The sequence below is a fragment of the Bombyx mori genome, chromosome 13 (assembly GCF_030269925.1).
Source record: "Bombyx mori chromosome 13, ASM3026992v2".
NCBI lineage: Eukaryota > Metazoa > Arthropoda > Insecta > Lepidoptera > Bombycidae > Bombyx > Bombyx mori.
Window position 1 is genome coordinate 2,845,746 of NC_085119.1, and position 24,898 is coordinate 2,870,643.

At 37.8% G+C, this 24,898-nt stretch overlaps 1 protein-coding gene across 3 annotated transcripts in view; it reads left to right on the forward strand.

The window, feature by feature from the left end:
- The window catches only part of LOC119629350 (uncharacterized), a 225,286-nt gene that overhangs the window by 158,818 nt on the left and 41,570 nt on the right, over positions 1 to 24,898 (forward strand). Inside the window, exon 1 of one of the 3 annotated variants that reach the window (XM_038014890.2) lies at positions 10,362 to 10,713. The exons of 1 other annotated variant lie outside the window; for it this stretch is intronic. In XM_038014890.2, coding sequence (XP_037870818.1) covers positions 10,700 to 10,713 — 14 coding nt within the window. In that variant the 5' untranslated portion in view covers positions 10,362 to 10,699. Of the gene's footprint in view, positions 1 to 10,361; positions 10,714 to 24,898 lie in introns of those variants that run through there. One more of the 3 variants, XM_038014889.2, reaches the window with a different exon arrangement.

A 24,898-nucleotide genomic window follows, 5' to 3' on the forward strand; every position in this document is an offset into this window, starting at 1 on the left:
GTGTAGGTGACTGACCGAGCGATTGATCGAAACATTTGAAGACGTGGTCTAACCACCTCATCTTAAAGTTAAAAACTAGCGACATTTCAATACTATATAAAAGTATATTTTATTTTATTAGTTTTTTATGATATTGCATAGATTTTATCGCGGGCTTTGAGCGCTTCGACCGAATCAAGAAATTCCGTAACGGAAATAAAACCTAAAACCCCCACTCCGCCTACCATGTAGCTCGCGTTCAACACATTCACACATGCGCTTGTGTAGTGTTTGTGAATAAGCGCGCGGCGTGACGTCGCACTGCATGCGCATTATAATAAGTCTGCCCATCTCTCTCTTGCGCGGTCTAGCTTTTGAGTGTGAAGGGGACAGTTAAATGTTTTGTTTTTGTTAATGTTTATAAATATAGCCCGGTCTTATTTTATTATTGTTTTAATATTAAATTATTATTGTCTAATTATAATTGCATAAGTTGATCAAAAATGCTATGCAATCAATAGCTTTACCACGACAGTCCCCGAGTGCCATACGTGTTTTTTATTTATTTATTTTATTGCCTCTGTATGCAGACGAGCATACGACCCACCTGATGGTGAGTGGTTACCATCGCCCATGGACGTCAGCAACGCCAAGCCGCTGTGTACAAATTTATTTATTCTTGTACATTTTATAGAATATTTTTTCAAAACAGTTTAAACGTTTTTTAACATCGATTTGATCATTTTGATTGATTTATTTAGTAACATCAACTTCATCAACGTGATTGGAAAACATTAAAATACTTGCCGTTTTCACGCAAATATAAATAATTGTATATTATAAACAAATTTCGCAATACATCGCTCGTAGAGACCCCTATAACTTAGAGAAGCTGATGGTAGCTGGTCAGGTTGACGGGAGATCACGCGGACGCTCACCTACCCCTGCTCTGATCTGGTAAATACGGTCACCGGCTAATAACTATGAGACTATAAAGATCGTCGAGGACAGAAAGACGTGGAGAAGCATTGTGCATCGAGTGATCAACAATACAAACTAGACACGACCGTCGGCAATGAAGAGACCGACTCAGAAGAAGAAGAAACAAATTTAATAACAACTCCTCGTCAGAAAAGAACGCTTAAGAAATACATTTACATGTTAATGTTCAACTATTAACACGTTCAACACGAAAATGCATAACACGACATTGTAATTAACACTGTCTACGTGTGCGGTCCCGACCGGGCTCCAAAGATGTTCGCTCCACGAATGGAAGCCAAATCCTATTCCTTGTGATGTGAATTTAATAATTCAAATTCTAAAGCGAGGCAGTGAGTCAAAGAAACGCCTTCCGCCTAATCGCGGGGGTGAGTCGCCCGTAAATATTCTGTTTCATATTCGTATATACAATAGTCATGTTATATCTATGTAGCTAGAACGATTTTGAAAACATTAAAAATTTGAGTGTTCATATCTTTAGGGACGAATCTTTTAAAGTACAAAAAACCTTAATTTACTTTATTCTTTATTGCAATTTTTAATTGTATATTGTAAACAGATCAATCAGTAAGTAAAAAAAAAGCAAGCAATAGCATATTATTTAAAAGCATTACGTCCACTTATGTGGAATTTTTTCGTAGAGTTTAATATATAAATAATAAAAAAGAAACCCAACCTACACATCCATACATATGAGCCAATGTCCCCAAAGAGGTTAAGAGAGAAAGGTTTGCAATTTGTCTTATGTTGTTTGGAAATGGAAAGCAGCATATGTTTTTTGAGAAGATCTTATTTTTTAAAATGCTTTTATTACATAGTTCGCTTTTCCAAAGCTATTTCTCGCTTTTGTCTAGCCGTTGGCATCGCCAGCGTCTATTACATAAGGTTCGACGACTTACTATTGTTTTATTTTTGTTTTCGAATTTTATTATTGTTTATAAGTAAAACTGAAAAAAGAAATGATATTCAATTATTGTACTAACAAGACCAAACTGCAGGTCCAATAGTTTGTTTAGCGATTATAGTTCTTAAGTTGCTTATGATTTGGCTTGAAATAGTGATGTGGAAAACAACTTATGATCACCACGTGGTTCGGCCCACGCTTCGATCCATTGTAATAATATCTAATCTACGAATTGTTTACGTGTGGTGTACGTACGTACGGTTTGTAGGTCACGTCCGCGTCGGCGCGGCGCGTCGCGATGTAGGGCCGCACCCGCCCGCGCCCCACCCGCCCCTCCGCCTCACCCCCTCGCCACCCTCGGGCCGCACTCCACAGCCACTACAGCCGACATCAAAGTGCACAAGACTTTATTCCCTTAGTCAACGACAGCTATAGGCCTTTCAACGTTTCCAAATAAATACGCGTTTAATCAGACAATGTCAGTTCATTATGGTTTATTTTTAGGTTTATTAAAAACAAATTCGAGGTTCGTTTCAAGGAATCGAGAGGGCAGCCGTTGTAGGCAGCGGCTTGGCTCTGCCCCTGGCATTGCTGAAGTCCATGGGCGACGGTAATCACTCACCATCAGGTGGGCTGAGTGCTCGTCTGCCTACAAGGGCAATAGAAACAGTAAAAAAACAAAATGCGTATGATCATTTATTATCTCAATATAAGCTTAAAATCATTACTCGTCTAAGCAAAGCTAAATATTTGTCGTCTCGTGAACCCGTAATCCAATCGGCACTAATCTCCCTTTCGTATTTTGGGGAAGAATCTAACACACCGTTTATAATATTCAGAAATTCCTGTTGATATTTCAGGTTTCGTATCCGTGTTAATAATGTAAGGATCTGAAATTACATTATACGTCAAATTAAATTTTCTTTTGTATTCAATGTATAAAGAATAGCTTAATTGACACTTCGTATAACATTTGTGATGAAAGTGACAACATAATAATTTAGTGACAAGGGACATGAAAATGTATTTGAATACGAAAATAATGCGTACAATTTAAAATCGCGGGAAACTATTTCTCAGGCGAGGCTCACAGATAACGTTTGGATTGGTTTGGATGTAGGCGTCGGTTTCCCCGCGTAGCCCTGACACCGCTGATGTGATAATTTAAATATCAGGCTTCTGAAAGACAAAACGTATCGACTGAATTTCCGTCTCGTCTAATGAAAACTCAATTTATTTGCAGTGCTCGTTGTGGGGAGACCGGTTTCGTGACGACGCACATAATATTATCACAAAGGCGAGATACTCTTTTGTCAGCGAACGCTATAGCGTTCGATGCACCAAAGTGGAAAACTTTGTTATGCTAATAATTGCCGGTCTGTAACGTAATTACGTGTCGTAAAGCTAAGGTCGTTAGTTTTGCGGAACGATACACACGGCGACGCTGTTCGGACAACGATAATATTGAATATTCGTTCATTTTCGGTAGTACTTAGTCGAGAAATTGACTAGAACGATTTACCAAACTAACTAGTTGCGTAATGGGCAGATCTGTGGATTAGTTTGTAGATAGAAGGGAATATTAAGAGGCTGCTTGTGATTGTTAAAAAAACAAATCAAATCAAATTTAAATCGTAAAAAGAATATAAAAGCACAAGTTTGTTTTTGTTTTTGTGCGTCTTTCACGTACCAAAAATGTAAATTAATTATTTCTTGTTCGCAGAAAGAAATGTTAATATGATTAAATGAAAAACATAAAAATTACAACTGATCCACTATTTTTGGATTACAAAAAAATAAAACAACGCCTGGCCTCCTTGCGTGTTATAAGTACATAGTAACGTAAAAATTATTTTCAATGTATGTAATAAAAAAGCACGCAATAAATTTACGTTGTCCTTCTATTAAAGGCACCGTGTGTAGTTCACGAGGCATCGTCCAAAAGGGCGAGCAGGACACACGGGCGTCGCACCCGTCGCCGATTCATTTACGATCGTGCGATCGAGGCGACCGATAAAAGTTTTGCATACTTGCATTTGTCAAAAGGTCACTGTGTAAAATATCAGGTGCGCTAACTGTGTCCCGACCGACACCTGACTCGTTACAATAATAAATACATCGAAAGGTGAACATAAAAAAACTTGACAGCGAAAAAAGAAGAGAAAAATTCTAGATTATGACACCACCCTGCCTATTTGTGCCGTGAAGCAGTAACGCCTTAAGGATGATTGAAATATTACTGGTGGCCCGGAGGCCTTTTCAGCTTCACCAGGACAGGTGGACGAGCAAAGACTCAGCCAGGAGGGGTGATATTTGCTAACAACTGCCCGAGCGCCTCCCAAGGGGACCCTAACAACTCAAGAGCAATTGCTTCGCGAATGAATCTACTACCGGATCGGAATCGCGACCCACTGAGAAGATCCGGCGAGAAACTCAGCGGGCTGATGCATGGGTTAGGTTGCACGTCGACCTCTTTGTCGAGTTCGACGAGTACGGTTACTGGGGTTCCTCAGCCTGCTCCTAGTGTTAGAGCTGAAGGTTTCTAATGCAAGAGTTATTGGATCTGATGGATCCGTAAGGACGTGGCCTTAAGGTATGCAGAGTGAGGCAGTCATATTGAAACACTGAGACTTAGAACTGTTGTCTCATGGTGGCTGCTGGCATTTACGTTGTTGATGTCTATGGGCTCCGGGGACCGCTTAACACGAGGTGGGCCGTGAGCTCGGCCATCGATCTTAGCAATAAATACAAAAAACAAGCGAGATTCGAAAATAAGGATTAGAGCTATAGGCTAGCTGTATTGCAGTATTTTTGTAACAGTTTTTATTATTGTCTGCAATATTAAACGTTACAATAATGCCGAGACGGATGTTATAAGTTGTTTTAATTGTGCTAATCTGACCAGTGTTGATTTTCGAAAATACTCCAACCGTATATTTCAATACAAAGGAGACGGTGCCGAGAGCTATTGCTGTATAGATAGTTTGTGAAAGTTATGAGATATTTGAGGTTTTCGTGGCCATGTTCCTTGTATAGGCGTTCATAACACAGGACACTGAGTTTCTCGCCGGATCTTCTCAGTGGGTCGCGTTTCCGATCCGGTGGTAGATTCTGCGAAGCACTGCTCTTGCTAGGGTCAGTGTTAGCATCACTCCGGTTTGAGCCCCGTGATCTCACCTACTAGTTAAGGTTACGCTGAAATAGCCTCTCAAGGCTATCAACTTAGGTAGGATATAAAAAAACACAGGAGCAAATTATAAAAACTCAATACAGATAACTTATACGAAATAAGTAATTTTTTTTAATTTATATTGTTATAATAGAAGCAGGTGCACTTGTTAAGAATATTAAAATAGACTATTAAGATAGTCCGTGGAATAAATTAGTACAAATTGATGATAAGGTGGTTGTCAGCTTGCAAACTTGCGCCTGGCGAATGCCGTTAATGGTCATGTTATTCAGAGAGATATATCCTTCATAATATACGTGGGAGATATTTTTTCCTTTCTTGAAACAAATGTGGGTGGCGGTTTGAAGTATCGAGGAGTCGATAGAAATGTTAAGGATTTTGTTCGCGATATGCGGACTAGAGAGGACGCCAGTCCTTGAGCTATTGTTGAGGGTGTTTATGGGAATTGATAAATCCAATTAACAGTTGGAACGTGAGGTCGTTTGTCGTTTTTTTGCTGATGAACTGAATCAAATATAATTCATCGTACAAATGCACCAGTAGTGACCACCACCCTATTGGTTTTTGTCTGGAAGGAGTCATGCGTTCCTACTTTACGCTAGAACAGCCGTTAAACTTTATTTAGGCCTCGTAATTCAAGGTCAGAGGTGGAATTCATACAGGCTCGGCTAACCACTTAAAACTATGTGGGCCGGTAATTTGTTAATCCGTCTATACATTTAAAATGAATAAAAAAAACTCTCGTTTCGTCTTACGAATACTGAAAACAATTAAAGTCAATGACCATTACAACAAACCAAAAAAAAAAAAGATATGAATAAATAATTTCCTCACACTGAAAAAAAAAACGACATAAGAAGTGATGAATCATAAATATATAACAAAAAAACCTGACGCGTCCGTTTCTGAGAAACAAATAAACGCGAAACAACGATGAGCACGTAAGTGCATCGATATGCTTAAAATTGAAAACATTGATCACGGACAGCACGAAACTGATACAGCAATATCCGATACACACAATATATCGCCACATTCGCAGTTATTATCGTAGCAGACGTGACTAAAACGGAATAAACAAACGAAATAAAAGAGCCAACCACCCCCTTCTCATCTGGCCGAACACGGTAACGCACTCAGCATACTCGCCTGAAATGATAAATGGACAGAACTGGACGCAGGTTCGCCTAGAGCTACCATGAATACGTAACCAGTATAGTGGGACCTTGAGCCATGCTAAAGCATCGAGTGCCAAGTCTTTTATATGAAGCTAGATGAAGAAACATACAAACGACAGTCTTAGCACAAATGTCAGTTAGTGATTATTAAATAGTCGTCAATAAGATAAGTTGTATATCACTGCTAAGTACTTTATGTAATTAACGTGAAATATTTTATATAATACATGAAAGTTAGTGATTAGGATATATAGTTATTTTAAAACAAACAACCTCGGTGGTCTAATAAGTTTGTTGTCTCTGAAAATGAATGAATGAAGTGGTTCAAATTAAAGAGGTTAGACGAAAACAAAAGTTATGTATTCACTAAAAACATGTCCTGTCGGATCCCCGGATTCACTCCAGGTGCTTTTAAGACCCTCAAGCACCGGTCACCGTCCTTCTTGAACTTGTCGATTTCGACGAAAAGTTCGACGAGCGATCTAACCCAAACCCATAGACACAGCCCACTAAGTTTCTCGCCGGATCTTCTCAGTGGGTCGCGGTTCCGGATCCGGTGGTAGATTCTGCGAAGCACTGCTCTTGCTAAGGCTAGTGTTATCGCATTCTCTCAGGTTGCACCCGTGAACTCACCCGTAGTACGGGCGTAGCTGAAATGGCGTTTTAGCCTACCAGCGAATAGGTACGTTTCTGTAACAATTTGAATGCTTGTTGCTACTTCTTTGACGGCAAATTCAAGTAAAAACTCGGTAACATAATACAACAAAACAACAATATCTCTGTAACAAAATCAAAGTAAACATCCACATAATGTTACAGGGATATTGGACCAAGAAAATATGTTATTGTGAGTACCCTTTCAGGGTGTTGGTAAATCAAAACCATAAAAACTGACTACAAGTGAAATTGTGTTATTTTAGTAAAAACCCGTATAATGGTAGCCGTCTGACTGGGGGGATCAGTGGGAAGAAATATGACGATAATGGAAAGATGCGACGTCCAAATCGCAAGGGAAATTTATTGTTGTCATAAGCATTTGGTTTAATTCGATATACATAATGTGTGGGAATGAACTGGATGCGATTGTGAAATGCATATCATAAACAAATGTTAATCATTGCATTATTTCATGTAAAATCAAAGTTAAACAAATTAAATTTTCAAATTAGACGCCAAAAACGAATAAATTATAAGAATGCACTAATTTCCGGGTCCACAGATCCATGAATATAATGCTTTTAAAACTTTACAGAGGGCTTGTCGGTTCCAACTCTGTTCTCTTCTGTTGGATGAGAGAGCGATGCCTCTCTCATAGTGGTTGGTATATTTTACACTAATAATATAAACCCTTTACGGTCAACGACTACGTATTTCATATCTATTTGGCCTATAATGGTGTTATTTAAAGACACACCTAAAACCACAACACTTAACCAATGAATCACATTGCTAGAATTCGCTTTATGTCGAGACTTCGGTTTTGAGAAAAAAAAATCCCTTTCCGCAAATAGGATATAATGAGTTTTTCATTAAACAATAGGATTAAAAATCAGTCAGTCAGAATGAGGGAAACGGGAATTCTCCAATGGAGCTGACAAATTGAATGTTGTTTTTAGTAGGAAGATCAGAGTCGTGATGCGTTAGCTTGTAAAGGTTTGAACGAATACCAGTTACTTAATAAAAATCCTTTTGTTTTTATAATCTAAAGGATACTGCCGACCACGATGACAGTGTTGCCACAAAGCGAAGCGGCGAGCGCTAAGAATACGCAAACAGGTGTCGACTCCGAGGTTATATTTGCATATAAATAGAGTTCCTGCTTAACTGTAACACAGGCTCGTCCCTTTCTCTCTCGTTGTTCGCTGGCCGCTAGAGCAGCACGGAGTGTTACGCCTCCTTGCACGCGCTACACGCAAGTGCGACTCACTCCAGGAGATTCTATTTACGTACGGTGATGTAACATCGACAACAGGCTGCTAATGTAACTGGAATCAAGGAGACTGATTCTCTCCATCACTTGATTGAACTTCGGCATGGACACAGTAAAAACTATCCGCTCACTTAACTTGTAGAACGCGTGGTCTTGTTATGCGATGCACATAACATTCCCGGCTGATGAGAAATTTCAAATGCGAGTCGTTAAAGAATATTCTTGGGAAGTTAATGCACGTACAGGTTTTTCTCGTGTGGAAGTTATTATAATGCACAGCTGAACCGGTCGGGGATACGACTAGGAAGCAGTCTTCGCATTTTATCGATCGTAGTCTTCCCTTAATTCGCATGAAAAACTTTAGAGCTTATGTCGCGCGAATAGCAAGAAGACATAAATAATGGAAGACTTGTCCCTTGTAGAATATTAATATGTTCGTTGTGCGATTGCTTCGATGCATTTGCGAAACTATAAAATTTTATTATACGTGATGTCAGATGATCAGTGATTGTCACGGGAGCCGGTTCCGCACCTCTTCCGTTATACATCACAGCGACTCTAGTTTTGGGTGCGTGACCCTTCTGCGTAGGCGCAGGTGACACGCGAACTCGATATTATTTCGAAATCCGACCGTAGTGCCTAACTAGTTCTGTTATCCGAGACCCCTGTTATTTGTTCTTTTTTTTTGGGACTGAACGTTTTCTATTTGTTCCGTCGGGCCCTTTTTTTGCTGGGCTGCACCGTCTTGGAAGGCTTAGGGCGTTTTTACTCGGGCACGGGGGGGTGGAGGCTCTGGGGGGGCGCCTCCCGCCGCCCGAACCGTCCTTGGCCCGAGCGTTCACCTTGACGGCAACGCAGCGGCCGGCGCACCACAGGTAACAAAGTTCCGCGAACTACGTAATTTCTATGGTTGTCCGCCGAAAGTGGATCTCTCGACGATCGTTCGGACGGCACTAATCTTACGAGGAACCGTGTAATGAAACACTACGGACTGCCCTCCGATCGGACCCCCATCCGAGTCTGCGTGCTTTACTATTTTCAGTATTTAATGATTCACTCATTAGAAACCGAAGCCAATATGATCTTTCACGGAAAGGATCGTCGTGGGGGTCCTCACGATGTATTGCATTACATCATTATAAGAATTGTTCATATTTTTGTGTATTAGTCTTAGGCCTAATTTACAGTTATAAAATTTTCAACGCGTTTCTTGTTTTTGCCAAGACAAAGACAATTTAAATGATAACGAAAACTACGAGAAGTTACTCCACCAAATCCCTATTTATTTATCGATCTTTGCACTGTCTATCCATCAATTTTATTTATATCCATCTATCTTTGTATTTTCTGTATTCTAATAAATCACATACACATTTTGAACTAGTTATTATATATTCATGTATTATAAAGTTTCTCAGTTTTCTTCACTGGGAAACGAGTGGTATCGTGTTCTCCGAAGAAGAAGATAACGCATAACTTTTTAAAGTTGTTTTCACGGAAATAAGATAAATGCTAAGATAAACTTAGCAAGCGAGAGGGTCGACCGTGAAAGTTTTTATGAAGCGCATTTAAACAGTTGTCGTACTCACGACTATATTTCAACGAGCACTATGTGTGAATATAACTTGTCGAGGTCCTGGAACTCATTCTTGTCCAATCCTATTTTTACGTTTTTATCGTCGACGTTAGTGATTTACTGCTTCGAAAGCGTATTTGCGGCTTACAACAGAATAATAACTTTGGGTTATTGGCGTTTTAGTATTGAAGGCAGAGTACAAGTCGACGGTTGCTGTTCGTTCGTTCACCTTTCCACTGTAAATGCACTTTGGTTGTATTACTATGCATTATGTCCACGTGCTTTGATAATGTGCACTATCACGCGTCGATTAATTAGTTTGAATTCGCGAAGCTGCCGTCGCAGAAACGGGGCTCGTTTCGTTCTCCCATAGCTGTTGCAGTGTAATCTTATCGCATTAGAGGCCGGACATAGGAAGGGCATTAAATTTGAACGATCGTGAAGCGGTGCGGCGCGGCGGCCAGAACGAACGCGCCTGAAACCGGTCGCCCGTCCGTAAATAATGGATTAGAGAGGGGGGAGGGACGCGGAGGGGGCGGCGGCGCACGCAACGGCTGCGCGCGCGGACGTAGGGGGGCGCCTCCCGTCAGCTGTTGCGCGCCCGGACCGCGCGCACACTGCCGCCAATGCATCGGCGAACACAGCGCGTGCCGCCCGTCCTGCTGCTCGCGCGTACCGTGCTCACAGTGACATAGTGTAGTGCGGCGACGACCCGATCTGTGTGCCCTACTAACCAGTGATGGTGTTTTGTGTGTGAGAATGCCCAGGATGTGCAGTGCGCGTGCTGCAGCGCGGAGCTGACCGTGGACCGAGAGATGAGAAGTTATGTTACACCGACCGAGGTGATTATCCCCGACCTCGGCCCTAAAAACACCATGCATGTGGGAACGCCACGGGAGCTTTGGCATGTCGTGCCCGTTTCACTGCTTTATCTCCACGAATGCCTAATTTTGGGTAAGAAACGGCGAAGTGTGTTTCGGCATTTTTTGGCGCTTTTTTTCGAGTACGTACTGCCTGCTCGAAGAAACTTGTTTCGTTAGGCGCGACAAAAAAAAGTTTTTATTTCATTTTAACAATGGGTGACTCTCTCCCTTCGCGTTCGAGGGACTCATTGTGCCGAAGGTTCGGCTTGATTTTTTATGTCTGCCGTTGATTTCGGGGCTTAAATAATATAAGAATCGGGGTGCACTATACCGAACTCGAAGAGGAAAAAGTTCGGTTGCATTTTGTTCATACAAATATATTATCGTTTCCTTCCAGACCAAATATTTGTCTATAAAATAAAATATTAAGATTTTTATATCTTCCTAGACTTATCAGAGTTACGAGCTAGGAACCGTTTAAAATTATGCTTATTGCCCATTTTATTCTGCTTTTAGATATCCAGTAAACATATTTGATGAGTAAAACAAAATAATAAACTAAACATACCTAGTCATATTTTAACCATTCATAAAAATGTAAATCTTAGTTTCGTTGTAGGAAATGCGAAATATTAATACAATGAAAAATCAATTTTTATCGAAATTGACCGCGTTAGTTTTATAAAATAATCTAACAAACAAAAAAAATCGTACTAAAATGAACGTAATGTCATCACTGAAGCTGCAAATAATGTAGAATTACTTATAAGCGCAAAAAAACCCGCAAACAATATTTATTATACTGAACCAGGAAATCCTGAAACATTGGCACCAATCAATCGTTCAATAAAAATACAATACCATAATCTATTAATTGCCCAGCAATTAGTTGACTTGTGTTTATTTTTCTTCTAATTATTATAACTACCTATTTATAATAATAACAATAATTATTATTATTGTAATAAAATAAACAAAAATCATACGAACAATGATAATTATTATCAGTTTTAGTTAGAATAAAATGAGTTGAGGAAGAATTGAGAACAATAACTAAAATCAAATATTCATGTTGGACTCATTCGATTTACAACTAATTTAAATATTATTAATTAAATTTAGTTAAGTATTTAAATGAATGACAATGTTGCTTATATGATATTTAGTTCGCAATTTGCCGCATTCTGATTGAGATATTCTCGTTAAGATTTTTCTCGGCATCGCCTAATTGCCTGTAGCTAGCTGGTTTATTGAAACTCGTCATAGCTCGAATAGGGTTTGCATTGAATTAGAATGTTGTTCTTGAGAATGCCTTTTATTAAAGGGACACAAACAAGCAGGTGTGTCTAACACCTTGTGTTCAACCTTCCGGTTTTATTCATTGAATATTTAATCTAGTTTTTCTTTTATCTGACATTCTTTATTTTGCGTGACATTTGACGAGCTTCGTTCCACACATAGACATTTTTCTCGATATATGAAATATTTTCCCCTAAATGACTTTTCGAATATGTTCTAACGTTATTGTACTGTTTGTAATTTAACTTCTTACGCTGTCTTCAAACATTGATTTAAATACTTGTAGTATCAGCTGCAAACAATGGAAAGATTCCATTTATTAAATCGAATGCAGTATGCTAATAACTTCACTCGCGTTGAATTTGTAATTCGGAAATTATGAAGAGCACGGTTACTCTTTCCTTCGAGTTACTAATGTTACCTTCTTGTCTATAAACTGCTATCTTATTTTAATTGATTACGCGGGTCATGTCATTTACTATGATGATAAAAAGTATCCTATGTGTTATCATCGAAATATTTGCGTTCAGCCATTTTTGCTTGATTCAATAAAGAATATCGAAGGCTATACTACTAACTTTTACATTTACAATTGAAATAAATACCAACCTAGTTAATGCTTTTTAAAAATTCACAGCGCCCCGGCAGCAGTAATGCGTTTCGGTTTGAAGGGTGGGGCAGCCGTTGTAACTATACTAAGACCTTAGAACTTATATCTCAAGGTGTGTGGCGCATTTACGTTGTAGATGTCCATGGGCTCCAGTAACCACTTAACACCAGGTGGGCTGTGAGCTCGTCCACACATGTAATCAATAAATAAATAAAAAATGCATATAGCTTAAAGCTCATAGCACAACAATATCGCACATCATACATACATTGTTATGGACATGTTCACACTGTACTGTACTATATATTATTGGCTAAGTATAGGCTGTTATACTATATGGCACTATAGAGCGTAGTCTGAAAGCAGCTTAATAAGTCTATGTTTGTGGGACAGCCATTGTAAAATTGTTTTGAGGCTTTACGACCCACAGTCGATAGGGGCAATAATTTTGCCGTTGACAACCGCTTATACATAGCTCTTGAGGTCGTCTAGAGTAAAGAAAATGTGGATAAGAAAAGTGTCTTCGATTAGAATCTGTATGAATTATCGCAGTTCGTTAAGACCGATCCACACTCATCAAACAGGTCCACGCTCACGTCCAATTAATTGCTCACAATTAATTACCTTCAATTAATTGGTTATTTATTACAATTATAATTGAATTATGACTAGATTAAAAAAAAAAAAATGAATAGTATGTATCTAAATATGAATTAAGGTTGTTAATAATAAGGCTTCTTTATCTTTATGACTAGTTGCGCCCGTGGCATCGCCCGTAACAATATACTATTTTATGTTAAAACATCAAAACCATGAGACGATTCTGAAAGTTTTCTACGTAAGTTAATTTTAGATGAACATACATTACACACACACATATAATATTCATATAAATTCGACCTATGGTTGAAAAGATGTAAATCAATTCCACCAGCGCCAGTTATTCGGCAAAACATAACTATGAGTTGTTGGAGTGGTCATGTCACCCTTTATATGTATGTGTGCAAAGTTTCATATCAATCATAGCGGCTCTCGGCTTTTAGGTCAACGTACCCACACATACATTCTTTTTTATATATACTCGTATATAGATTAAGGTAATTTTTTTGAAAACGAGTGTTTTTGTAATATTATTTCAGTTGTTCAAATGCCATCTTTATCAGTAAAGGATTATTAGGTCTAAATGATTTCATTGTGGTGTTGTATGTTGCAACAAGAAAAATGCAAGCGATCGTAATATAATATATTGGTGAATGTATGTGTAATAATGTCATTTCCCAAGGACGTGTATGTACCCTTCTTAACATAGTACATATATGGTTTGAAAATGTTTCTGGGTGGGTGGTAGGCAATTTACTGTGCGCTTGGTATTTTATGATGATTATGAATTACGATGATCGCTTACCATCATATAGATCGTATACACGAATTCAACGAAGGAAAGGAAGAAATATTCCTCCATTTTTTTTTGTTTCCTACCTAAGCTGATAGCCTTGAGTGGCTATGTCAGCGTGATCGGGCGAGTAAGTGAGCTCACGGGGCTCAAACCGGGAGTGTTGCTAACATTAGCCCTAGCAAGAGCAGTGCAGTGCTGCGCAGAATCTACCACCAGATCGGAAACGCGACCCACTGAGAAGATCCGGCGAGAAACTCAGTGGGCTGTGTCTGTGGGTTAATTTACTAGTCGAGCCCTTCGTCGCAAGCGACGCGTTCGACGAGGACGGTGAACGGACTTCTACTGTTAAGTAAATCGAAGACAAATCACACGGTCCCAAACTTGGATTCCCTGTTCAATGAAAACCAGAGACTAATATTACATATTAGGTATATCCGTTAAATATATAATTATTAAACGGGAATCGAACCCACTATCTGCATACCGGCAGTCAGGGATCACTAATCACCATCGAGCCAATGCTAAACAAAGATATTTGATAAAATAAACTTTTTATATCGGAGTTTTAAAACGCCATAATCGTTCTCCTAGGATATTGTAAATTAAATGATTTATTCTAATTTAATCCCATAATGTTAAGTTTTATTGCTATTATGTGCTAAGTAGTGATTTTTCGGAACGTCATCTTGGCTAATAACATTATTTATAAACCTGATAATTTTTCGGTTCTTGTATTTTATTGAATGGCTTTCGTCTGCGATATTTAATCATCCAGTCATTGGAGCTTACTAGAAATAAGTAGGAAATATATTATTATATTGTGGGCGTTTCTTTTTATTTATCAATTACGGTACATTTTTGTCAAAAGCATTTGCACACAAATTAGTTTCACCGCTGCAGAGTTTATTAGCACGTCCTTACGGATCCATCAGAAGCAATAACTCTTGCATTAGTCGCCTTCAGCTCTCTAACATTAGGAGTAGGGAGCCCGGTAACCGTACTGGACGAACTCGCCAAAGAGTTCGACGTGCAACCTAAACATTTTTTATTTATTTTTTCCTACCTTCACTGATAGCCTTTAGAGGCTATTTCAGCATAACCGTGGCTAGTAGGTGAGCTCACGGGGCTCAAACCTGATGACGATGCTAACACGAACCCTAGCAAGAGCCGTGCTTCGCAGAATCTACCACCGGATCGGAAACGCGACCCACTGAGAAGATCCGGTGAGAAACTCAGTGGGCTGTGTCTGAGAGTTAATTTACTCGTCGAGCCCTTCGTCGCAAGCGACGGGTTCGACGAGAACGGTGACCGGTGCTTGAAGTACCTAAAAGCACCGTTAGTGGATCGGGAGGATCCGAGATGACGTGTGAACCTAAACCATGCATTCGGTAGTAGATTCATTCGCGAAGCAGCTGCTCTTGAGTTGTTAGGTCTCCTTCGGAGGCGCTCGGGCAGATGTTAGCAAATCCCACCCCTCCTAGCTGAGCCTCTACTCGCCTATCTGTCCTGGTGAAACTGGAAAGGCCTCCGGGCCACCAGTAATCCTTCAATCATAAAAAAAAGTTTATAAAAAGTATGGTGCATACAGGAAGACAAAACATTTTTAATGCTGTATTTTTCGACATTTGTTTTTAGTGTATTCAATAAGTAAATAAATAAAAAATAAAGTTTTTTTTTTTTTGTAAACAAATCGAACATTAACGTTTTCATCGCGAAACACGTCGAGCCTTTCTCGGTAATATATAAAACGGTCGTAAAACCAGTTTTTATAGTGAAAGCGACAAAATATAACAGTTGTAATTACGGCGTAAACAATACGCGTTCGTAAACGAGGCGAACAATAAAAACTATTGTAAACTATTTATTGTTTCGTAGCCGGTAAAATGTCATCTGCGTTGGACTTAGTTTTTTTTTTTGTTTAATAATAATAATAATAATAATAAGCCTTTTATTTCCCATCACCTAAATATTACATGTAAATATTCTCAAACATATATAACTCCCACATTCAGATCCAATTACATTGCCGTTCAATTTTCCTCGACAGGAACCCCTATTTGGGTATAGGCCTCCTCCAGCTTAATCCAATTTTCTCTGTTCCCAGCCTGCCTCATCCACTCCTTCCCAGCGGTGACTATGATATCATCACTCCATCGTTTCATAGGTCGTCCTTTCCTTCTTTTCCCATTAGGCCCTTTCCATTTTGTCACTTCAATTGTCCATCGTTTGTCACTGTAGCGTGCTACGTGGCCAGCCCATCGCCACTTTAATCTTTTACTGAAGTTTAGGACATCAATTAATTTTGTCTTTTTTCGTATAAATTCACTTCTTACTTTATCTTTTATTTTTATTTTTAGAATGCTTCTTTCCATCGCTTTCTGGCAATTAACCATTTTTGTTTTTATGGTGGTGTTGAAAGTCCACGATTGGCAACCATATGTGAGAGTTGGTAAGATGCATGTATCCATAACTGTTTTCTTCAGGTGGAGTGGATAGTCTCCTTTCATTATCTCTTTGAGTGACCAATATTTTTTCCAACTCATATTTATTCTACGTTGTACCTCTTCTTCTTCGCTTCTGTCTTCAAATGATATTTCTTTTCCTAGATATATGTATTTGTTTACGAATTCTAATGTTTTTCCTTCAAGTTTTATTGGATGTTTGACGCTGTTTGTCATTACTTTTGTTTTGTCTTTATTCATTAATAGGCCTACTCTTTTACTTTGTACATTTAGTTGGTTTATCATTTTTTCTAGTTTTCTACTGTTATCAGCTAAGAGGACTATATCATCTGCAAATCTGAGGTGACTCAAGTATTGGTTACATATTTTAAGGCCTTCGTTTTTCCATTTCAGCTCCTCAAAAATGTTATGCAGCACTGCTATAAAGATCTTCGGGGAAAGTGGGTCTCCTTGTCTCACTCCTCTTAGAATAGGTATTTCAGGTCCTCGGTTCTCTAGTTTCACACAACTGGTGCTCTTGTCGTAAATGTTCTTCAAGACATTTTTGTACTTGTCGTGGACCTGACATTTGTCCAGTGCCTCCCAGATGGCGTCATGTGAGATCGTATCAAATGCCTTAGCGTAATCGATAAAACCTATATATATTGGTCTGTTGAACTCCTTGTACTTTTCTATTATTTGCTCCATTACATGAATATGGTCTAATGTTGAAAAACCTGACCGGAACCCCGCTTGTTCTTTTGGTTGTAGGTTTTCAATTTTGCTACTAATTCTGCTTAATAGTATAGAGGTAAAAAGTTTATATATGCTCTGGAGAAGGCTAATTGGTCGGTAGTTGCCTATATCTCGAGGGTCACCTTTTTTATATATCAAAATGATATCTGCTTTCTTCCACTGTTCTGGTATTAATCCCGTGCTTAGAATTTTGGTAAACAAGCATGAAAGTGAACGCGCTAATAAAGTAGTCCTAAATATTAAAGCTTCATTGGATATACCGTCTGGCCCTGGGCTTTTTTCTGACTTTAATTTTTTAATATGCTGTATTACTTCCTTCGTGTTGATCTCTACCGGCTCGTCTTTTACGTCTTTACACTCAATGAAATGTTTACTTTTACTTATACTAGTTTTATACTTGCTATTATATAGCGCTTTGTAGAACTCTGTAGCACTATCTATAATATCTTTTCTAGTGTTAGGTCTTGTACTCCTCGACTTTAAATTTTGTATCCAACTTTTGTGAGTATTTAATTGTCTAAATGCTCTTTTTGTGCTCCTGTACTGTTTTATGTTTGTTTCTATTATCTGTTTTCTGTAGTTTGCATAGTCTTGTTTAACGGCTTTATTAGTTTTTTTGAATAGCATACTTAGCTCTGCCTTCATTTCCGAAGTTTTTTGTTTTATTTTCAATAGTGTCGAGCGTCTGGTCATTAGTTTTATTGTTGATTGTGTAAGAATTTTGTTTGAATTACTTTGTTCCTCTTTATGTTCGTTTGTTGATATGCTTTTTTTAATGACGTGTTCTATTTTGTTGTATAGGGTCTGGACATCGTCGTCTTCAAAAGGTTCAAGTTCTTTTATGTTGTTTTCCAAATTTCTAGTGTACATCATTATTTCTTTTTCAGTTTTGAATATATTTGGGGATGATTTGAACGATATCCTACATTTTTTAGTATTTTGTAAAGAATAAGTTGCTCTAACCAGTCTGTGATCGGAACTATACCCTAAGCCGTGCAGTACTTCTATTTTCCTTATACTTTTGGGCTGGTTTGATAGGATATAGTCTAATTCATTCTTTACTTTTCCATTTGGTGATTTCCAAGTCCATTTTCGATTTTGTCTCATTTTAAAATACGTATTCATAATCGACAGTTTGTGTTCGAAGGCAAATTCTATGAGCTTTTCACCTCTTTCGTTTCTTTTTCCATAACCAAATTTACCTAGAATCTTATCTTCTTTTGTTTTAGCTATCCCTACTTTGGCATTGAAGTCTCCCATTAACAGTACATCTCCGCTAGTCTGCGCTTGCGCTTCTTGCAGTGATTCGTAAAAATTTTCCATTTCTTCTTTAGAAGCCTTTTCAGTTGGTGCATACACTTGAATTATTGATATTATCTTTTTGTTGAACTCAAGTTGAAGTATTGCAACTCTTTCAGATAAGCCTGAGAAGCTTAATATATTGTTTTTGTATTCTTTTTTTATCAAAAATCCTACTCCATGCAGGCCAGGTGTTTCTCCTTTGAAGCAGAATATAAAGTCTTGATGTTCTTCGATGCCACTGCCCATTCGTCTAACTTCAGCTAAGCCTAATATATCAATTTTTATTTTTTCTAGTGAGTATACTAGTTCTATATATCTTGTTGTGGATGCTAACGATCTTACGTTAAATGTTCCAATTTGTAGTGATTTTTGAGGTAGTGTTTTGTTTACTGGAGGGTTATGGTCATTTTCCCCCACGGGGACCAGCCGGCTTGGGGGAGTGTTTTTCTTGGTTGTTTTTTGCAGGTTTGTATTAAAATGATTGTTATTATTCCGGTTTCGAGTGTACGGTGATTGCTATATATTTGTTTTCTCTCTTAATGAGATTGATTTTACGCGTGCCATGTATTCGTACGCATTAGTTGTGTTTACTTTTTTCGGAGCTACGTACAATTCATTTTCTTTTTGTGGTGTGCTGATATTGGGCGGAGAAGGTGGGTCTCTTTTCCTTTTTTCTCGATTAGCATCCGTTTGGCTCTTGATTATTAGTTTATCTAATTTTAAGTATGCTATGTTACCCTTCCTTCGTTCCTCTTCAAGTTTTGGTTGTAATGTTTTGCGTGCTTCTAATATTTCTTTAGTATAATCTTCCTTCACATAAATACCCTGGGGTAGTTTATGTTTCGATCTCATTATTTCCATTTTTCTCCAGTACGATACAAGGGATATCAAAATAGGTCGAGGCGTATTTTTTATTTTTCCAATTCTATAGGTATTCATAATTTCGTGCTCTTGTATGTTTAATCCAAGATGACAATTAAGTTTTTCAGATATGTATTTTACCAAACTTAACTCTTCTTGTTTGTCTTCCTTTATTCCAAAGAGTAGTATGTTAGTTTTCTTTTTAGCCATTTCCAGACCTTTAATTTTCTCCTTAAGTTCTTTGACTGAATTTTTAAGTTGTTTGTTTTCGTCATCTATCTTTTTAAATCGCTCATTAATTTGTTGCACAACATTTTTGGTTACAGCTTCTGTTATAGTGATAGTCTGCTGTTTCATTTGCTCTTGAATTTTTTCTAATAATTTTTGCATTTGATTATCCATTTTCAGTGAAAATTTTTATTTAACGTTTTTAGTAAATAGTTTTAAGATGATTCTGGTATAATTTTAGAGTAGATCTGTCAACCCCGACTGTATAGTAACTTATTGATTTCATAAAGTGGCAACACTTAAATTCTTATGTATCGATATTATTTCTTTAAGTTGCCTAGCTTGAATGTAAATTTTTAGATTGTCTGTTGTTTAAACTGTGACTTACTTCACTCTGTATTTGTCATAATAAATACCCTCAAAATAAAAATATTAAAGTAATAATCTCAAGAGGTTATTTCTTCATTTCTCATTGTTAGATTGCACATTAACACTGTTCACAAACTTTCTTGATTTATTTTTGTATAAAGTATCTTCTATTATCTTGATTTGTGACTTTTTACACTTGATATATATGAGTATTAAGGTAAAACTTGATATTATTTTAAGAGCAAACGAGTACACGTCTATATTATTCTGTCACCGGAACCGGAGCTCTTTTTTTGTTTACAATAACAATATTATATTTTGTTATGGTCTCGCGTTCATAAAACGGGTTCGTTGGGCTCGTAGCTCAGCAGGAGTCTGCGGTCATCACTAGGAAGTAATTACCTTGAGTAACTAGTACCATTGTAATGGTAATAATAATCGGGGTGATGCAGTAGTTAGGGCTAATGTCAGCTGAGCTCGAGGGTCGTGGCTTCGATTCCCACATCGCAAACAAACTTTTCTTAGACTGTGATGAAATTACTGGTGGTAGGACCTCTTGTATAGATTTAATACGAAATTTAAAAATCAATTGGTCATTAACGCCAAACAAGCATCAGACGCCGAACACGCCACCGGAACGCAAATCACATTACAAAACAATCTTACGCTCAATATAATAATATATGAGTCGTCTATTATCAAAGGTGGCAATCTGTGCATTTGGACAAAAAAATGTTATTGATATGTCAATACAGATTGATTTGAATATAATCGTCTCCTTCAAAGAATACGGTTCAAAACCTGCATTAAATAAAGGTTAATAGTTAACCTGTTATTTATCTAAGATGTCGTTCCGAAGAGTTTTGTGACTGCCAATGGAATACAAAGTCAATAATCCGTTTTTCTGATTTACCAATATCGTTCAAAAGTCAGATTGCCGGCTTTGATAATAGACGACTCATATACTCTATCTTATTTTACGTATATTACTCATATATACGCATTTTTTCTGTGGTAATTCCGTCGGAATCAAAATATTCACATTCACGGATGAGGGTCATTATAACAAAAATATTTCATGTGGTGCTTATTATTCACGTCATACTGGGTCTGTCCCCTAAAACAGTAATTGTTTCTCCATTCGGACAGACAAGCTTACGGTATACCTGATGTTAAGCGGTTATAACTTGAGTCACGATATCAAATACGGTATATGGTTTAGCGATAGGCTTGGCTAGCGGTAGGCAGCGGCTTGGCTCTGCTCCTGGCATTGTTGACATCCATGAGCGACGGCAACCACTTACCATCAGGTGGGCTGTATGGTCGTCTGACTACTCGGGCAATAAAAATTAAAATAATAACAAATAACTTAAAGCGGTCGTCGGTTGTAATAGATTTTGAAACGATCATTAGAAAATAATTTAACTATAAATAAATTGAATATTTTTATGAGTGATCAGAACTAAGAAGACGTAAATGTGAGAAGAAAAAAAAACCGCTAAATGTTATGTAACAAAATGCTTGGATACGGTACTACCCACGCGGTGTCGATGACCCGCCCATTGAACGAATCTTACTTGTTCTTTACTATGAAATACTTGTCTGGTATCTTCACGGCTGTTTGCACTCCGCAGTGAAGGACCGACAGAGACGCTGCTACTAATTATTGAATGATTTCATCGCGTTGAAAATAGATGCGATCTTTGTCTATCATCGAGAATGTCATCTTTATCTATACTTCTATAATAATAATAATAATATAAAAAGGATAAATTTGTTTGTTTGTTTGTATTGAATAGGCTCCGAAACTACTGAATCGATTTGAAAAATTCTTTCACTGTTTGAAAGCTACATTATTCCCGAGTGACATAGACTATAATCTTTTTTGAAAAAAATTAGGAATCCTTACTAAAACTCGAATAATGTAACCCAAGGTGTAAGAAAATTACCTAAAATATTCTTTACATCGCGTGCGCTGCGAAAAATATTGATGATAGAATAAAATAATGTACTACGATTTTGTAGAACACATTATTATTTAAAAAAAGTGTCGCGACAGCATATGTCTAACTATTGTAATTATGCCGCAATAAGTGTTATTTTATTTTTAAAAAAATTACGTCTAATATCGTAGGAATTTTTGTTAAAGACCCGAGCGGAGCCGGAGCGGGCCGCTAGTTGATGTATAAAAAGGAATAATTGTAATATCACTTGCTCATTCGTGTTCCACGCGATAATTTAGTTTAATTGAAACTTAGTACAGCTGTCGTTACTGACTGTTTCTTGTTTTAACACCGACGAACGATAAGTGGCGTTTTAATAGTTTTAAAATTTTGCTTTCTAAGTTTTACTGATAAAGAACAAATCTTAGAACACTTTTTTTATATGCATAGTTTATCGCTTTCTGTCTGGCTCTATATTTTACGTAGTTCTTCTGTCTATATTCTAGTCGTATCTACGATTCGCAAATAGGATTCTTAAAAACATTTTTTACCAAAAAGCTTAGTTTTTTCTCTCTTAGTAATTGCAATATTTCGATGTACCTAAATATATTTAAAGGTTCCAGCATCCTCATTGGGGTCTTATCGGCTTTAGTAACCACTTTCCACTCTCAGTGCTTTTCGGTTCTTCAAGCACCGGTCACTCGCCTAACTAACCCATAGACACAGCCCACTGAGTTTGTCGCCGGATCTTGTCAGTGGATCGCTTTTCCTATTTATTTATTTATTTATTAAGTTGCGCCAAGTGATCATCAATAGAAAACATTGACAAATTGACAAAAGTTCATGGCAGATGTCACCTCAATAATAGGTGCAATCGACAGTGCATTAACAACAAAAATGAAAAAAATGTATAAAACTAAGTTTTGATAACATTTGATTGATTGCTTAAGATGTGCACTATCCCGTGGTAAATACTAAAAAGCACTGCCCTTGCTAGGGCTAGTGTTAGAAAATTCTCTCAGGTTGAACACGCGAGCTTACCTACCCATTTGCGCGTATCTGCAACCGGCCCTTAAGTTACCAGCAAATAGGTAGTGGAAAAAAACACTTAACACCAATTGCGTAATCGGGTCGTCCATCCGACTACGCCAAATGATAGGTTACTTGATGTGAACTTTATATACAAAAAAGATGAAAAAATTAAACAGTACAAAAGATTAGGTTGTAGGGATATATGACAAAGGGAAAATCTTCCACCGAGCGGGTGATATTGCTCGGTAGACCGACGATCCGAATTTTGTTGTTCGGAACTTGTATATATGCAAGTTTATCTTGAAAATGTCGTAAGCGAGATTCAGGCGTCTGTCAAATATCTTGCGTTGTATGATGGCTACCGCCACAGCATAAAAAAACGTTCACTCATTAAAATGATAAATGTATGCATAACAATCCTTACGTTACAGATACTTGGTTCGAGTGGTCTATATTTAGAGTAGACGAACGGAAATAAAACACGTTTAACCGAACACTCATTTACCATTCATCGGTCAACCTAAGTGACACAAGTACATAATTAATATAGACTAAACATATACGCCAAAGCACAAGCGAATCTTTTTTCGTTTTCAATGTCGCAAAAACAATTGTATTTTCAAACAAAAATACCAAAAATAGAATTTTCAATATTTTGAGTTTAAGTTACGGAGTATATATTTTTTTGTTTTTATCTTATTGATGTATTATGTTTATTTATTTATTAGATTCGTTATGCTAAAACGCATTAGAATGTGTTTATGCCAAATGCAATATCGACTTATAAGTAAAACTAAAAAAGAAAGTCCTACCCTTATAACTATTCAGAAGTCGTCGTGGCTTAAAGGATAAGACGACCGGTGCTCTCATATCGAGCGATGCGAATAATCCCGCATCTAAGTACAATTTTTTTTGATGAAAGACGTGCTTTATAAATGCTTCCGAACGATTTTCACGATGATCCTTCATCCACCCATAACATAGTACTAAAAATCAAATTCGCACATATTGTTATTGCGTAATTGCTATATATATAATTTTTTTTATTGCTTAGATGGGTGGACGAGCTCACAGCCCAACCTGGTGTTAAGTGGCTACTGGAGCTCATAGACATCTACAACGTTAATGCGCCACCCCCACCTTGAGATATAAGTTTTAAGGTCTCAGTATAGTTACAACGACTGCCTCACCCTTCAAACCGAAACGCATTACTGCTTCACGGCAGAAATAGGAGGGTGGTGGTACCTACCCGTGCGGACTCACAAGAGGTCCTACCACCAGTAAATATAATATAATATAAATTATATATAGCCTTCCAAGTATCAAAATCTGTCAATTTTAATCATATAGTTGTTGAATGTAAGTATTGTGGGATGCATACGTCTGCTCGATTAATTTCGTTGTCCCGCTGGAGATAACGACTTGATAAGGTGAATTAAATGCGTTCACGACAACATTGAGCTTACAAGCTCACATTCGGCGACGCTTTGTCTCGTACGGATTGTTTTATTTCAAGATTTTCTGTATTCGAACATATATGGATAAGCGGCTGCGCTACCGATACAGTCAATGTTCATACAGTAATATTGTAACGAGCAACCTATTATATTGTGATACGCATAAAATTTGGTATAATTTGGTAAAAAAGAGCGGACGGTTAGCGTGGTATGGACATGTGATGCGTAGAGAGAAGATGCACGTGACTAGGAGATGTATGGAAATGGTAGTACAAAGTAGAAGGGGAAGAGGTCGACCGAAGAAGACATGGATGGAGTGTGTGAATGACGATATGAGAGAGAGAGAGGATTGAGTGTTGAGATGACGGCTGATAGAAAAGAATAGAAGAGAAGAATTGGCTGTGCCAACCCCATCTAGTGGGATTAGGTGGAGAAAAAGAAGAAGATAAAATTTGGTATAATTATCGTTGTAAAAGGCCTTTTAGTGTTTGAAAGTAATAACTATTTTACGGTAGGCAGCGGCTTGTCTCTGCCCCTGACATTGCTGAAGTCCATGGGCAACGGTAACCACTCAATATCAGG